We start from the raw sequence: 17,176 nt of genomic DNA, 5'->3' as shown, positions 1-17,176 counted from the left end.
TCACGTGGTTTTGAGGTCCAAATTGGAGTGATAATGTTTCGTCTTGGGCATACAGTCTATGGTATATATTTGCCCTGTGAAACATAGATCCCATACTGTCATGTACATTGCTTTACATGGCTGTGACAGTTTCTACATGGAGACTGGCTAATGGCTCCGCCCCCACCCACGTGACAACTGGACCAGAGCGTGCGTGTCTGATCTGACAGACTTCAGCGAGTCTTGCAGGGGTGTCCGAACTTTGACTTGAAGGTAAAGCAACGTGTCATGAACTCAAGAAGTAATATATTATTTTGTATTTATCAGCTAATGTGAGATGTATTGCTTTAGATCTCATTTGTTTATCTATTTACAAAAGACTTCTGTGTCAATGATTTTCTCAGAAATGTTTTCGCTTCGTTACATAATATAGCCTTCTACTCTGCTTTTACAAACTGCCTACTTGCAAAGTTTATCTCGACTGCAGTGAATGATTCAGCCAGCCCTGTAACTAACTTCAAAAAGTCATTCAGCACATGTTCACTGCTTCCTGTAATGCTTCAAGTGCTTGAAAACTGATAAAGGTCTGTTATTAATTGACTGATGCTTGCTGATCTTTGTTTGGTCATCTCATTCTCTCTTTATATTTTAATGCTCATAATACTTAAACTTATAACCACTTTAATTATGAAATATGTTTTTTAACTTTACATTTTGTGGCACTTGTTAAATCTCCTGTCCAGTCTTATCCAGGGTCAGACTGTAAACCAGCTTGGATGCATTTTGTTATCTGGCAGGTCTTGTATCTACATGGTTTCATTGGTTCCTCTGTAGATGAATGAGTCTCAGATGTGGCTGTGTTTTATCTGTTACTGCAGCCATGCGGGTGGCAGTGATTGGAGCTGGAGTCATTGGTCTGTCAACAGCTCAGAGCATCTATGAGCAGTATCACTCCATCGTCAGTCCATTGACCATTGAAGTGTATGCAGACAAATTCACCCCACTGACAACCAGTGATGGTGCCGCTGGCTTCTGGCAGCCATATCTCTATGACAATGGCAAAGTCCAGGAGACGTGAGTGCATTTATTTTACTCTCTTTTTTCTCTACAATTTATCTCCTCAACAATTTTAATCTTATGTATTCACTCACTCATAGAAAATGGAACAAAGAGACGTTTGACTACTTGCTGAGCTGCCTTAGTTCAGCAGAGTCTGTAAAAATGGGGATATTCCTTCAGTCTGGCTACAACCTCTTCACTGAACCAACCCCAGTGAGTAGCACCGTATCATATTCATAAGATAAGACTCAAGATAAACCTCAACTTTATTTGGAAGACTTTAACCACCCAGAGCAAATGAACTGGTGAAATAAAACCAGAGATAAAGGTTTATCATTACCTAGATATCTTAATCATAAATTGACCACATATGAGCGCCTTTTTTCAATCTGTTTTCAGCTGACTGAATAGGAGCTTTGTTTAGCCACACAAACATGGCTGCCTTCTTTTGTTGGCATACAAAAACAGAGAGGCCTCATCAAGGGTTGAGAATCAGACTTTGGGGTTAATTTGGATGCTGTGTTTTGACAGTGCAAACTAACACAGCTGTGACTGGTTTTTCTCATAAATGACAGAATGCTAAACAAACCAAATGATTGAACAAATGATTTTTGTTGTTCATAGGATCCCTCATTTAAAGACATCGTCCTGGGCTTCAGACACCTCACAGAGCAAGAGCTAAAGATGTTTCCTGGATACAAGTAGGTCCCTGCCTAAACTTGGGTATTTAGGTACTTAAATAGGTGGGTAGCTGACAGCAAGATGCTTTGATATAATTGGTATCAAAATATATAACTATTGTAATAAATAATAATGTGAGGTAAGTTCCTGAAAATCATAATATTCTTTTCTCTATAGTTACCTCACAGCGTATTCCCATGAAAAGACACTCATGGTGATCGGGTGGATATTTCTGTGTCATATGGTATCTCTCTATAAAACTAATATCCCTTCAAATCTGTTTAGTTTTGGCTGGTTCAACACTGCTCTAATGGTGGAGGGTAAAACATACTTACCTTGGCTGATGGATTGGTAAGTGATCTGATTTTTTTTTCTTCACATTAAAGAGTCAAAGAATGTAACACCTGCATTTGCCATTAGCTATAAACAATATGATCATCATTTTTTAGTGTTGTCTTCTCCTGTTTTTAATTCTTCCATTAAATTACAGACACATGGTAGAAGCACCCATTGTCTTTTTATGCTGTTTAGAGTTTCTGGATCTTAGTTTGAAATTGTTTCTGTTTGAAAGATTTCTAAGGGTAGATTTTTTTTTCTTAAGAAGCATTCTGCTGTGTTAATCTGAATCTGTTTTTATGCTTAGGTTGATAAAAAGGGGTGTGAAATTTTATCAAAGGAAAATAGAGTCCTTCAAAGAGGTTGGTGAATGCTTTTCAGTACTACAGCTGTATAAACTATTAGTAAAAAGTTATTGTGAGGAGTTTTAAGCTGGTTATTAAACATATCAACAATACTGAGACATCTGAATGATCTACCAAAGCAAAAACAACATCAGGAAGGAGTGTAATCATTCATATTTAGTGATTTTGATGCCTGAAACAGCTGCCAGGGAGTAAATGTCAAATGTAGTAATTTGCTTAGTCAGCCTTGTTTCATATTTTTAATCTGTAACAATTCACAGTGAGAGATTGGTTTGACATTCAAAGTAAGGATGTGATTTCTAAACACTTTTCTCACACATACAGAGGACAAAATGAATTGAAATGGGTTTTTTTATTATTATGAAATAAAAAAGCAAGTAGTTTCTAGTGTAACACCTAAACTATTACATTTCCTGCTGACCTTACGAGACACTCACTAAATGTTATCATTCTGTATCTCTGGTATCTGTGTTCAGCTGGAAGAATCTGGTGCAGATGTGATAATAAACTGCACCGGGTTGAGATCAGGACAGCTCCAGCCTGACCCAGAGCTCAAACCAGGTCGAGGCCAAATAGTGAAGGTAGGAAAGGTTGATTACCTTGTTTACCTTGTACAATGAACATTAAAGTGTCTTTGAAAACAGTGGATGAACCTTGTAATTCTTTTTGTTTTGTTCAGGTGGATGCTCCATGGCTGAAACATTGGGTTATTACCCACGACTTGAAAGCAGGGGTCTACAACTCACCATACATCATTCCAGGGTGAATCTACAGACACAGAACATTCATGGAACAGACAGCTTCTTCTGTAGACCAATGAGGCACACTTACTCTTTGATACTTTGGGATTAGCAGTATCAAACACTCAGCATGCACATCATAACTGTGCAGCCAGAAAACCAAACTTGTTTCCAAATTCATGTCTGCAGAAGCCGTCTGGTGACAGTGGGTGGTTGTTTCCAGTTGGGAAACTGGAGTGAACAGAACAACTCAGTTGACCATAAGAATATCTGGGACAGTGCTTGTGAACTGGAGCCAAGTCTCAAGGTGAGGTGATATAAAAATGTTTATGCAAGAGCCATAAAAAACTCTGTTGCAACTGTTATAAATTATTTACAAAGAATCCTCAGGAGTGCTTAAATATTCAACAGGGTTCTCTGTGATTCACTCATCAAATGTGCTAAAAACTTGAATGTGAAGGCACCTCTTGTCAAACAACACTCTTGTTTTTCATGTGAATCAAGGGTTCTCAACTGATGGTAACATTTTTAAGTTGTAGCACAACTTGAAGCCTGAGAAAATTCTTGCTTGTTTTCTTACCTCAGCATGCCAGGATAGTAGAGGACTGGTCGGGTCTGAGGCCTGTTCGCAACAAAGTCCGGTTAGAGAGGGAGACAATACAGTCTGGTGCCACTGCAGTCGAGGTAAATGTGAACAGCAAAGCAATACTTTGAACAGAACTTTGCTTGTTTAGCTGATTTAAACATTGTGGCTCTTATTCAGGTTATACACAACTACGGTCATGGAGGCTTTGGGCTCACCATTCACAGAGGCTGCTCCCTGGAGGCAGCGAGGCTCTTTGGTGAGATCGTGGAGCAGAAAGGAAAAGGCCCCAAAGCTCGCTTGTGATCCCTTTTTCAGAAACAAATGATCATAACACTCCTTAAGGCCTTTTTTTTCCACACCAAACAAACTATTATCTCTCCCTCAACAGTCACTGCAAACACATCCACTGTTAGATACATTTAAGGCAAACATAGCATATATGATGAATGGCAATCAATTAAATGTAATTGAAATTTGAAAAAGGAAACCGTTTTCCACATTTTGCTGTCTAGCTGTAACGAGACGACTCAGTCGTATGTAATGTTTTTACCTGTGAGAGAGTGACTCAAAAGTACTGAAATAAAAATGTGCACCTCTTTGCCCAGTGTAAGTTTTGGTAATGAAGAACAACATGATTCAACTGCTCTTTTTGAAAGATTATTTACTACAGTATCATACACATTTACATCCAGTGTGTTGACAAGAATCTGTGCACACAGACACCTAATGCAGCACTATATCAAACACTGGCAGGTAAGAGTCAGCTTGGAGGACCAATAGTATAACTCAGTGACTTTGATTTAAAAAAAAAGAAACTTTGCTCAGTGTGGTACTGGTAGAATCCGACAGGGCCAAATCCGTCATCACGTCACCTTTGTCACAAACGAAAGCAAAGACAACAACTAAACCAGGTATAGATACATCATTTACAGAATAAACATCCAGATAAATGGTTGTACAGACATGTTTGAGCAACCCTATCCCTAACCCTAACCTTAACCCTGAATATCCAGATAAAAGGTTGCACATGAATGTGTGAGTAAATGTGGATGGGAGAAGCAGAAGGGTTCATAGGTCCCAACACCAAACCCTCACTTAGATGTCACTTTTAAATCATGTGACTCATCATAACAGGGTAAAGTCAGATTTGGATGATGAAAAGTTCCAAATTAAGACTTCCTAAAACTGAAGTCAAAGTTACACAATGTCTACGTCTCAGTTGTGCTGAAATGCTGCATGATGCCCCTAATGTATCTCAGTGCTGACGGAGACTAAGGCAGGTTTGTTGTCAAGGATAAAGTGATCTCATAATGATTCTAAATATGAGTTGATATTTTTACTGTTACCTAACTAATACCTGCTTTTCTTGAGCAAAAAAATACTTTATGTAAAAATGTAAACCAACACTGACACAAGTAAAAATATTTAACACATGATGTGTAAGGAATGTAAGAATGTCTGTGACTTGGTGCGCAGGATGACCTCTTCAGTTTTAGACAGAAAGGTCTCTTGATTTGATAATATGCAACTGTCTCTCCAACTGATGCACTTGTAAAAAAGGTGAAATTGCAGCAAAACTATTTACTGGGTAATTTGTGAGCGCAATTTAATGTTCCTTTTTTTATCTATGCATGTTTTACCAAAATGACAAAGACAAAGCTTCTTAATGAAGTTAAAAGCATGTCTTGAAACACAGACAGATTAGGTAGGTTTAAGGCCCTTTCAATTTGAAGCTTGCTTAAAGTCTTAGGCTAACTCCTAACATGTTTTCACTTCTGCTTCCCCACAAAGGTAGAGTTAACTTCAGATGTTTTGCTTTGGAGTAATTCTCACTTGTCCATTAATGCTTTTCTGCACCACTGATTTTTAAACTTCACGCTTATGTAGGTTATTTGATCTCTCTCGACACCCCATGTGCAGTTGTCAGTTGCAAAATTGTGACAGCAATGGTGGCTGAAGACTATATAACAATAACAATGTTTGCTGTTGTGCCGCCTGGCTCTCTGAAGCCACTGTGGTGCCTAAACTGAAGAGTCAAAGGATGGGGGATGGACACAGAAAGCTTCGTCTGGCCTCTTTCCCTCTTTTCCTCATCGCAGTCAGCTCTCTCAGATAATCCTCAGCCTGTTTTCAGCCCTGAGAGCCAGAGCTGGACTGAGGGATTCCCTCTGAGCCTTGGGAGGGGGCCCGGCCCACCATCTCTTGGCCCCATTCACGTTGGCTGGACTCCTGCAAGCCTCGGCCTGTTGTCTCAATCGGCAGTGCACAGGAGGCGAAGGCTGCTAGAAGGCAGCAGCAGCAGTACACAGAGAGAGCCAGGTACACAGATGACTCCAACATAACCTTCAGGAAGAGGCATGGTGATAAATAAAAAGTGATCATCACTGTCTTGAGTCAAGTTGTGTGGAAATAAGGAAAAGAATGACGGCTGTTACCTGTGCAACAAAAGGTGTGATGAGGGCTCCCACTCTGGCCATCCCACTGCTGGTTCCCAGACCTAAAGCCCTTGTGGCTGTTGGATAAACCTGCAAAGTTTCAGAAGATACTGAGGAGGCTGAGACAGCAACTGATTTAATCTGAACTATAATAATGTTTCTTTCATTTTGTTTATTTGGTTGGATGTCTTACCTCTGGGGTGTACACATACGCAGCCTGGAATCCTCCTGCAATAAAAGCTCTGGCGATGAAGATCAACACTGTCATGGACGCTCTGCAACAGAGAAGCCAAATGTGTATTTGAGCTTAGCGGCTGAATTACTCACATACTGTAATCCTTGCTGCAACAGTTTCTGGTGAAAACCTAAGCTACGACCTTTTACTCGTAAAATTTCTGCTATCCTTATATTCTGTATTTTCTTCAGCTTTTCAAATGAAGAAAATACCCCAAAAATAAATCATACTTTCTTCAGATTCCACTTTACCTGCCAACACAACCATAGAGGGGTATGATGCACATGGAGAAAATAAAGAAACATAATGCCATGGTCTTCCTCCTTCCCAGTCGATCAATGGCCCACAGTGTCACCAGAAGTCCTGGAACAATGAAACAAATCCATGTTTGTAAATCATCAGTGGTTTGGTTGGTATTTAACAATACAGTCACAACACCGATTAATTTGTGCTTTTATTTTTCAAATTAATACACGGATCTTTTCAAGGTCTGTCAGTGTGGTAAGAATACCACAGTGCCATTAAGGCCCTAGTACATCTAAATAAAACACAACCATCATTAGTGGGATTTTCAGAACTCAACATAGATTGTGACCGACTGTCAGTGTTTTCTCTCCACTAGATTAATCTTTCTCTTAAAACTTTAATGTCATGTCATAATTGTAAAGTATTTATTATCAGCACCACAAGCTTATTCATTTGTTCATTTAACAAGTATTTGAGTGTTCTTGACCACAGGTTCACTTAACCACTTAGTAATAGTGATTAAAAAACAGAACGTTTGTAAAGACATGAAGAATGCACTGATGTGTACCTGGAAATTCAGATAATGTCGTCCACAGTAAGTCTTTGTAATCATCAGAGTTCAGGTATTTACACTCCAGGCTGCATGGGAGCTCCATCTTATTACTTTTGGACACTAGAGGGAGACAAAAACCAAGAGAAGGTGAGATGGTTCACACCCACCAGCAGCACAACTGGAGAAGCCTGTGCTTTTCCAGAGACAGATATTTTAACTTTTCATGACAGAAAAAAAAGTAATTTTAAACAAATAACATTAACAACCTGACCCGTGTCTTATCAGCCTTGTTACCTCTTGAACCTGAGTTTTTCATGGCATGTAAAATGTTTCCCACAAAAACTGTTGTTACTCTTATACTCCTATGTGATACTTCTTCAGCCAAAACTCCTTCCTGACCTTCAAGGGTTGGGTGCTCAGGCCACAAAGTAACATCGTTTTAACACGAAGGCCAAGTTAAGTGTGAGTATCCTTTCTTTATTGTGTGAAGACAGTGACTCACTTCCACATGCACCTCCCTCCTGAAACAGCTCTGTAGTCAGTAGCACAAGTCCATAGTAGGAGAAGGCATTTGCAAACCTTCAGAAATAAAAACACAGGATAGCACAGCTGTGATTTATGTAAAATGAGAAAGAAATGAAAATCAGTTAGGCACTATCATTCCCTCCACCTACCAAATAAACCACAGCAACACCGTGGTCCAGCGAAAGTGTGATGAGAACAGGTCTCTGATCTTACCCCGGTCCTCCTAGTGTAAACACCAGACATGGGAAAGTAATGAATATACAAACTGAAATATTAAAGGGAACTCATGTTGATCCATCAACGAGGATTTGTGTTCTGCAGAATCAGTTTTTACCTGTCTGGCAGCAATGAGTTTCCCCAGCGGCATTGGAGCTCCATTCTCTGTAGCAATCCGCTTTAACGTTGCCAGAGCTTTCTCCTGATTCCCTGTCAGCACGTCGTATCGAGCACTCTCTGGTAGCCACTGGTTCCAAACCCCACCAAAACATAAGAATAAAAATAAAAACCCAGACATATCCATTGATAAAGTGGTAATTTGTAATATTCTAGATCATTTCAATACTTACAAAGCAGAGGAAGGCAAAGATAAAGAGAGGAATGGTGGAGAGGCCAAGCAGCCAGCGCCAGCCCAGAGTGGGCATCACCAGGATTGCTAAGAGGACCTCAAATACTGTACCCAGAGCCCAAAATATCTGCAAGGAAAAATCTCTGTTACACAAAGCCCTGTGATGAAAACAGCATTGAATTTCTCATTTTGGAGCAGTATTTGTGCAATGATGATAGAGGAATGAGATGGTAGCATGAATTTGCTCATACCTCAATCAGTAAGATACACGTGGCTCTGGACTTCATAGGCAAAAATTCAGCATAAAGTGTCACTCTAATGAGAAAAAATGGATCATATTTTATTATGACGTGTCTTAGATCACAGTGTTATTTTCAGATGAAAGAAGGTTACTCACGACTGAGGTGCTCCACCAATCCCAAAGCCCACTAGCGCACGTAGGACGAGAATCCAGCCATAAATAGGTGCAAAAGCACTCATCAGGCCATAGAACATGGTCCAAAGCACACTCATCTTCAGACCCTGTGTGTTCATACAATAAACACATTGAGGTACAGAAAAGATATCATATCTTTTCCAAACAAGCTTCTTTTTTTACTCACTGTCTTTCTGCCATATTTGTCCGATATGTTTCCCCAGAGAGAGGAGCTGATCATCATACCAATGAAGACTGCCTGTGTTGATTTAGAAAAAAAGGATTTTGATATCAGAAACAGGAATTTTACAGTGAAATTACAGCCATTTTATACTGCTCATTCTCCCCATATGGGTATTTGCTATCCAGACAGAACAAATGTAATGGTTTGTGTGAGCCAGAAAAGCTACTGAAACAGATATTTCATCTAATCTTTCCTTGTTTAAAGCCATAGGCATGAACAAAGATGCACCGTTCAATGTCTTAGTAAATATATGGTAGGTCTTTTTTTGTTTTAATCAAAGCTTTTATGGTTTTTAAAATCAAGATGCTTCAACAACACTAATGTGATAGTAAACCACCAGAGCTCTACTGTTTTCCACAGTCCTTTTCTCAAACCAATTTCTGGGCACTTTATCAGTGATTATCAAGGCAGCCACTAAGAGCACTTTGCAGATATTAAAGAGTGTTTACCGATGTAAGCAGTGCCACCTCCAGGCTAGGCAGTCTCCATTCACAGTGCAGCTGTGGGGCTAAGATGCTGAGGATCATCATTTCCATAGCATCAGCCATCTAAGAAACAGAGAAATTAGTTGAAACAGAGATATTAGTTGAATTAAGTGAACGAGCATTTACACACACACACACACACACACACACACACACACACACACACACACACACACACACACACACACACACACACACACACACACACACATTATGACGAAACATGGAGTGGTTAGTATTTGTTCAAGAGACGTTCTCACCCAGGACAGACCAGTGAGGATGGAAAGTTTCCACTGGAATGTCCCGAAGCCTATGGCCTCTACGGCATCTTCTACCATGAATGTGTCTGAGGGAAGGTAGAAATCCTTACATGAATACATGCAAACCCATGTTGAAGAGTGATCTTGTACATCTAATGCTAAGTACACCGGGAGTTGAAAAAATTTAACCCTGTCATACTGTACCATCAGTTGGATTGGCAAACTCCCGAGGCACCGGAGCTCCATCTGCAAGTGCCACAGACTCAAGATCAGTCTGCTCTGCAACCCTGATAACCTGATCTCTGTTCTCGCCATCATCCTCGGAGCGTGTGCTCTCTCCTGTGCGTCGAAAGCGCACAACACTGCAAGACACATAAAATAGGAAATCATTACTTTAAAAGCCCTGAATAACTTTTCTACCGTATGACTGGCCAGGGGGTGTCAGGGAACAACTACCAGGAGAGCAAACAGAGTACAAATGGGAGTCAGAGGCTGTTTCCATGGTGATAGGTGCTTTTTTTGGCTGTTAATTTAGTGAACTGATGATAATAGCATCCTATACGTGAAACAAGTCAGGACAACTGACAGCTCTGCACACTGTTTGGCAAGGTTATAAAGTCTGAACACCCAGAAAAAGGGATGTTTTCTACTGATGGAAGGTGTAATCTTCTCCCACATGTACATAAGTAGATGGTTAATTAAGGAGGAAACACTAAAGAAGAACTTGGAGGTTGCCAGTGAGGTCTTAATCACTGTAATTACATAACATAGCCTACTTGCAATGGCAAGTCTCAGTGCAGCAGATGAGTAGAGAGATGTTCAGTCACTAAAATCTAAAGTTCAAAATATTAACAGTGGTGTTTGTAACAATCATTTTAATCTTCAGTTTATTGACTGGAGTACATTGGGAGATTTCAGTCCAAATCAGTCCATTGATACTCTTTTTTATTGTGTGAATTAAATTAAAATCAGTTTCCTTCTTGTAAAAGGAGAAGCCCTTTTATCATCCTTTCAGTGTCTGTTTTCAAGATTATGATCAGTCCGGACATGTGTGGGCCAGCCTTTAGCTTAATGAATGAACAGCAGGATGGGCATAAATCACTTTAGATACTGAGTCATGACAGCAAGCACAGTTTTAAGTTAAGATAATGTGCTGATCAGCACTGAAATCGCAATAAACATGTTTCTTATGAATAAATCAAAGCAGCAGTCCTCTTGGACAGACATGCTATGACTGTAAACAAACTGCACCCACAGCGTTGAATGAACATGCTATTTTCTTGTTACCTCCCTCCAAAGCCAGACAGTTTTACGTTAAATGTAAAGATATATGTGATCTTCAGCCTTGGAGGAGTTTCAGGCTATTTTTGCTGCAACGAGCTAATCGAACAAACACGATACGAAGCCGTCAGAGGGCGACGCGTCAGCCAAACATGGTGTCACGGTTAGAGGATGGACTGAATGGAAAACCTAAGGGCGTTTTAGCGTCGGCTAAAATCTACTCACGGCAGCTGTCTCAACTGGAACAGATCATCGTCCATTTTGGTATTTACTGGTGGACGTTCCGTTTGGCCTCATCGCTGTTCACATTCTCACGACAAGCCGCGATTTCAGCACCGAGGAGAGCGACCTGCCCTGGGTGTCTGCCGACAGCCAATGAGAGGCCGCCCTGCGCGACTCAGCACGAGACTCACCGAGAGGGAGCGTGGGGAGGATGAGCTCAGGAGGATCTGTTACTACTGGACTGCTGATTGATGCTAAAAATGGCTTGACATCACAGAGGCATGCGATCGAGACAAACTGATGGTATGCAAGAGTCATGACTGACCTATGATTAAATCTTTTCTTAACCTGACTGTGAGAAATCACTCAATGGCAGGTTCGAGATCATTACACTTGGTTAACTTTGTGATAACAGCAAGTAAACTCTGCAGGAGCTGATATAAGAAAAAGGAAAAAAAAGTGAACCAAAAGTGGACCACTCATGATGTATAAGGTTCGACTACCATAAACTTTGAGGCACAGTCTAAAATGAGCTGTTTTCAAAATACATTTTAGAAACTTTTGTTAAAAAAAGTTTTTCCAATAATAATCGTATCATCTTAGGGTACGTGCTTTTTTTTTATCTTAATTTTTTTAACTTATTGAGCAAATGTTAAGGACTGTGCGAATGTGTGCATTCACATTTAATTAAAAGATAAACTTTTCGTCTTAACATATGTGAAAGACACATGTTTAAAATTAATATTTAATAAAGTAAATAACCTAGTACATTTATTTCGCTTAAATTCTCGGTTTTATTTGTTTATGATGAAAGAGCTCAACAGACTTGATAACTATAGTAAAAAAAAAAAATGGAAACACTTCGAGTATTCATCGAGTTGTTTAATATTTCACATAGTCAGGTTAAGTGTTAAATTTATAATTAAATAAAAAATTCAGCCATCAACAATAGGGAAGAGACTGCACAATAATAACAAGTAAGGTAAAATCTCTCATTACAATGATGGTGATATTTTTATTATTATTATTATTATTGTTGTTATTATTATTATTATTATTATTATTATTATTATTATTATTATTATACACAGACAATCATCAGGTGTAAATTTAAAATTGATTTATTTAAAAGTTTATTTTAAAGTGTGATTCAAAAGCATTTACAGTAAGCTTATATGACAAAAAGTAAAACTTTACTGTTTTAGAAATATCTTGCTAACTTTAGTGTGAGTACGTTTGAAAACATATGTAGCAGGTTTTAGAACCTTTCAGAGACATAACTGTTCACATTAACGTTTGGTTTATGCATTTTTTTAGTGTTGTCTTTACTGACTGTGGGACATGGAGCGTTTTAGAAAATCAGGTTAAAATCGCAGACCGTGCTGCAAACAGGGTGCAACTGTAGGTGGTCGGAGTGTAAATAGTGAACACCTCGGTACGCTCCACCACGAGTCTGTACTGAAACGCGTCACTAATAATTGGAGTTCCGCAATGACAGAAGGATGTTGTGGTGCAGGCCAGAAAGCTCTGATAAGCTTACTGGAGAGTACCTTGGCACTGGACCCATAATCAGGTAAACCCTCTCTTCCTGGCAAACAACAATTAGGTCTGGTTATGTGCAGTGGACCGGGAGGAAAGCGGGTCATGACGCCGCCATATGTTTGACCCAAAGTGCAACATGCGCAGACAGCCCCGGAATACGATTTAACGTCATTAAATACAAACGGAGATAGGTAGCGAGAGTAATATTCACTACATTTCAGGATAACAGCTTGTGTTTGTGATGGCGGAAGCGACGTAGCACGAATGGGGCAGCCTAACCGTGCTGCTGTTGGTAAGTTAGCCTGAACTTAGCTTCAGCTAGCTTCTCCTCTCTTATCGTTGTATGAGCCTGCTTGAGGTTACACGTTAGTGATGTGGGGGTGGTTGGACAGTATCACGACCAAGAAAGTATTTTCCCTAGCTCCAAAATATTGTAACACACTATGATTGAGATTTCAAAAGTGCCTGGTCTGCACAAGCAACCCAGGTTAGCTTGGTGGTGGCTGTTTTATCAAATCTGTTTAAGGCAGATAAACGGTTCAGGGGTACATTAATTACACAAACAATGCAAATAGATAGCATTATTAGACGGGTTGTTTATTCCCGCCTCAACAACACCTAAAGCACAAAGCTGCGGTAAAAGAAGGATATAATCGGGGGTTTCCTATGTTTCAACAGTGCTAAATTGTCACTTAGGAAGCTATATTATTATTGATATCATTACTATTATCATTATCACTAGTCTTCAAAAACAAAATGCTACTTTCATTTTCGTCTGAAATGTTTTAGATATGGACTTGAATTTGTTTTTGAGCCCATGCAATGGCTTTATCACTACAAACATGCTAATGCAATGCAGCCATGGCCAGAAGATCACAGCCAGCCAGTACTGGTAATCAGATTTTATTTTATTTTATTTTTTTTTGTAGAGAGATTTCTCCAGATTCCCTTGGGTCTTTATGTTTATAGATGATGAAATAACCCAAATTATTAATGATTTTACACTTTGAAGTAATTTTTCTACAGTTTAACTATTTATTACTTCTCATGAAACGGGGAACCTCTACCCACCTTTGCTTCTGAGAGCATCCACATCCTTGAACTGCCTGTGTTATACACATACCAATAGAATACAGCACTGCCTAGATGAATTTTATCACCAAGTCAAAACCGATGTCTGTTTTGTCTATATCAGAGAGCAATCATTTTTAAGTGCAAGTTGAGATGAAAGAGATCAAAAGGAGTAAGATTAAGGCAAAGTTTGACAGGTGTGAAGAACTTTTCATAAAAAGACTGCTGTAATACAACTTGAGTTTTGGAAGCTCGCTTATAAAAGAGAGCTGTTTCTTATGTATTTTTATGTTTTTTTTTTAAAGAACCATGTTGTATTATCATGTATTTTTATTTTCACCTACCTCTATTCAAATTTAGCTGTCGTCCTTTTTCACATTTTTTCCAGAAACAAAATGATCAAAAACTGGGGTGTCATTGGTGGGATAGCTGCTGCCATTGCGGCTGGAGTTTATGTTCTGTGGGGCCCGATAACTGACAGAAAGAAGAGAAAAAGGGGTGAGTATCAGTTGAACAATTTTTACAGGCGGACAACATGAATGGCAGTGGTTTCAAACCAGTAACTTGTTATTGCTTTCTCAGGTATGGTTCCTGGTCTGTTGAACTTGGGAAACACCTGCTTCCTGAACTCTCTGCTTCAGGGTCTGGCAGCATGTCCATCTTTCATCCAGTGGCTGGAGAAGTTCTCTTGTTCACCAGTAATCCAGTCATGTAAAGACAACCAACTGTCTTCAACACTACTTCAGCTTCTCAAAGGTATTTGAAACCAGTCTGCGCCATTAGTCAGTGGAGTGTATCCCACATGTAGTGTTGATTTACATTTTTAACATGGTTGATGTTTCAAACAGCTCTTTCCAGTGATGAGCCTGGGGAGGAAGATGTGCTGGATGCTGGATGTCTCCTGGATGTCCTCAGACTGTACCGGTGGCACATCAGTTCCTTTGAAGAGCAGGTTAATCAGTAATTCTTCTATGCTTTTTGTTGAATACTTCTATGTACAATGTTTTGTGTAGTGCTGAATTTAAGCATTTAAAGTTGTGCAATTGTTCTCTCTTCTCAGGATGCACACGAGCTGTTCCATGTTCTAACGTCTTCTCTGGAGGAGGAGCGGGATCGTCAACCCAAAGTCACTCACTTGTTTGACATGCAGTCCCTTGAGGTGAGTCATTGTTTTTCCCTAAAACTAAGCCTCATACGCTTATTTATTCTCCCTTTGATTCTGTAAATATTTGTTTTTATGCCAGAATCTCCCCGATCAAGATGAGACAACAATGACCTGCAGAAGTCGAGGTGGGAAGGAAGAGAAATACCAGAGCCTGAAATATCAAACTAAAAGGGAGCTGACTTTATTTAATCTGTACTTTTTCTTTGCTGTATTCTGCAGCCCCTCTCCATCCAATACCAAGTCCGTGGAAGATGCAGCATCCTTTTCATGGTCGATTAACAAGCAATATGTCATGCAAGCGCTGTGAACATCAGGTGAGGGTTTTTTTTGTTTGTTTGGTTTTTTTGCACCGGCTGGTTGCTCTGTTTGAGTGTAGTTCTAAAATTCTGAACTGCTTTTGTATTTGCTTCCCTTTTTCAGAGTCCTGTAAGGTACGACTCATTTGAGAGTCTGTCCCTGTCCATCCCTCTACCTCAGTGGGTAAGCTGTGACGGTATCAGTGCATAACTTATCACTGATTGTGCTTTTAGTCATACTCCAATCTGTTTTTGTCCTCAGGGTCGCCCAATTTCTCTAGATCATTGCCTCCAGCATTTCATCTCCTCGGAAACCATCAAAGAGGTAGAGTGTGAAAACTGCACAAAGGTACGTTCACTAGAGTATCTGTTTTACGCAAGCTCTTAGCATTCATTCCTTCCATTTTGCATTCATTGCTGCTTTTATGTAATTTCTACTCAGCTTCAACAAGGGACCACAGTTAAAGGACAAGTCCTGGAAAACCAGAGGACAACATTTGTTAAACAGCTAAAACTTGGGAAAGTAAGAATCATTTCCTTTTATATTTGAGAAATATGTAAACAGACAACCTCATTGTTGTTATCCTCTTTGGGAACTGTTCTCTTAAAATGTAATGTAGATCAAAAAGCTCATTTGTTTCTGAGGTCCAGCTGTTCTGAATGTATCTGCACAATTTGTTTCACTTCCTTCCTGCCAGCTTCCCCAGTGCCTCTGCATCCATTTACAAAGACTGACATGGTCCAGTGAAGGAACCCCCATCAAAAGACAGGAGCATGTGCAGTTCACAGAGCATCTATCAATGGATCGCTACAAACATAATGCTTCTACACAGAAAATTCAGAGGCTCAAATGTGCTCCAAAACCCATAAAGGCTGAATCTTCAAATGATTCCTTTGAGAAGCCCACAGCCAACGGGACCGGTGTGTTCAACCTGACAGCCCTGTGGAACCAGTTTTTCTTTACATTTAGGTTTTTTTCTTTTTTGGTCTCAAAGCATTTGTTGGGTTCTGTTTTTCAGATGCAGAGCATCGTAACAACAACAACAAACCTTTCACAAATGGAACCTGTTCATCCGTATTCCTTCACCCCCCTGGTGTGAATCCACAGCTCGGCTTAACGTATGACCACAGGTAAACTTCATGTCAAAATGTAGGAAATACAAAGAGCATGCCTAGTAGCACTTTGATGATACTGAACAGCTGTTTAAAGTACATATCTGGTGGTAACTGTGTTATTAATCACCATAAATATCTCAGGAGTTTGAAAAAAAATTATTTCACAGAAATATATGACACCATCTTAAGAATCAAAGTATGAGAATATCTTTAAAAAAAACATTTCTGGTTTCTTCCACCAAACCAGGACTTTTTCCCTTTTTGTTAATAATTTTATAATCTTATCTTTCCTTCCAGTTCTGCAGAGTACCTCTTTAAGCTCACAGCCGTGCTGGTTCACCATGGTGACATGCACTCAGGACATTTTGTAACATACCGCCGCAGCCCTTCCTCACCCCGCAGCTCCTCGCCCTTCAACTCTCAATGGCTGTGGGTGTCAGACGACTCAGTACGGAAAGCCAGTCTGCACGAGGTTCTGTCCTCCAACGCTTACATGCTCTTCTACGAAAGGGTGCGAAGACTGAACCTCCCTCTCTGCCCAGAGGAGTGACCAGATGCTTAGGGCCTCACAGCCTGACTGACTTCTGCCTTTCCAGTGACCATTCAGTAACAAACAGGTGGACTGTCCCTTCATAACAATGAGAACAGAGAGGAAACTCATTATTGTGCTACTGTATGGATAAGTAAGCGCCAGTGATCTCAGCAACATGATGAAAGTTGAAGTCGCAACATTTTGCCTGATCCAGAGCTGATGGCTCTCGAACCCAAAGAGTA

At 39.9% G+C, this 17,176-nt stretch overlaps 3 protein-coding genes across 5 annotated transcripts; 2 read left to right on the top strand and 1 right to left on the bottom strand.

Moving 5' to 3' along the window:
- The first annotated feature begins 199 nt into the window (after positions 1-199).
- On the top strand, positions 200-4,335 carry LOC141789865 (D-amino-acid oxidase-like). Its single transcript, XM_074669362.1, has 11 exons — positions 200-252; positions 858-1,053; positions 1,137-1,251; positions 1,663-1,739; positions 2,005-2,070; positions 2,363-2,417; positions 2,897-3,001; positions 3,100-3,182; positions 3,350-3,467; positions 3,746-3,844; positions 3,924-4,335. Exons 2-11 carry the CDS (start codon positions 860-862, stop codon positions 4,047-4,049), a joined length of 1,038 nt encoding a protein of 345 aa, XP_074525463.1. The 5' UTR covers positions 200-252; positions 858-859; the 3' UTR covers positions 4,050-4,335.
- A 76-nt stretch (positions 4,336-4,411) lies between these two features.
- svopa (SV2 related protein a) lies at positions 4,412-11,443 on the bottom strand. Its single transcript, XM_074669357.1, has 16 exons — positions 11,216-11,443; positions 9,914-10,071; positions 9,710-9,795; positions 9,414-9,512; positions 8,908-8,979; positions 8,703-8,827; positions 8,557-8,620; positions 8,307-8,432; positions 8,075-8,203; positions 7,890-7,963; positions 7,718-7,794; positions 7,231-7,335; positions 6,668-6,779; positions 6,375-6,456; positions 6,182-6,271; positions 4,412-6,089 (listed from the first exon to the last, which is right to left on the bottom strand). The coding sequence occupies exons 1-16, from the start codon at positions 11,248-11,250 to the stop codon at positions 5,877-5,879; spliced, it is 1,647 nt and encodes a 548-aa protein (XP_074525458.1). The 5' UTR covers positions 11,251-11,443; the 3' UTR covers positions 4,412-5,876.
- usp30 (ubiquitin specific peptidase 30) lies at positions 11,240-16,959 on the top strand. Of its 3 annotated transcripts, none has more exons than XM_074669360.1 (13): positions 11,240-11,515; positions 14,214-14,323; positions 14,408-14,581; positions 14,674-14,777; positions 14,886-14,984; positions 15,070-15,115; positions 15,210-15,304; positions 15,411-15,470; positions 15,549-15,635; positions 15,729-15,809; positions 15,985-16,207; positions 16,306-16,417; positions 16,700-16,959. In XM_074669360.1, the coding sequence occupies exons 2-13, from the start codon at positions 14,221-14,223 to the stop codon at positions 16,950-16,952; spliced, it is 1,437 nt and encodes a 478-aa protein (XP_074525461.1). In that variant the 5' UTR covers positions 11,240-11,515; positions 14,214-14,220; the 3' UTR covers positions 16,953-16,959. The 3 variants fall into 3 exon arrangements, with proteins under 3 accessions (XP_074525461.1, XP_074525459.1, XP_074525460.1); XM_074669358.1 differs by lacking the exon at positions 11,240-11,515 and adding an exon at positions 12,653-12,785; XM_074669359.1 differs by lacking the exon at positions 11,240-11,515 and adding an exon at positions 12,792-13,046.
- The last annotated feature ends 217 nt before the right edge of the window (positions 16,960-17,176 follow it).

The sequence above is a fragment of the Halichoeres trimaculatus genome, unplaced genomic scaffold, assembly GCF_033239565.1.
Source record: "Halichoeres trimaculatus isolate MK-OKI-2021-1 unplaced genomic scaffold, fHalTri1.1 fHalTri1_scaffold_5, whole genome shotgun sequence".
NCBI lineage: Eukaryota > Metazoa > Chordata > Actinopteri > Labriformes > Labridae > Halichoeres > Halichoeres trimaculatus.
Note: the sequence above shows the minus strand (reverse complement) of the source record. Positions and strands in the feature narration are given on the sequence as shown.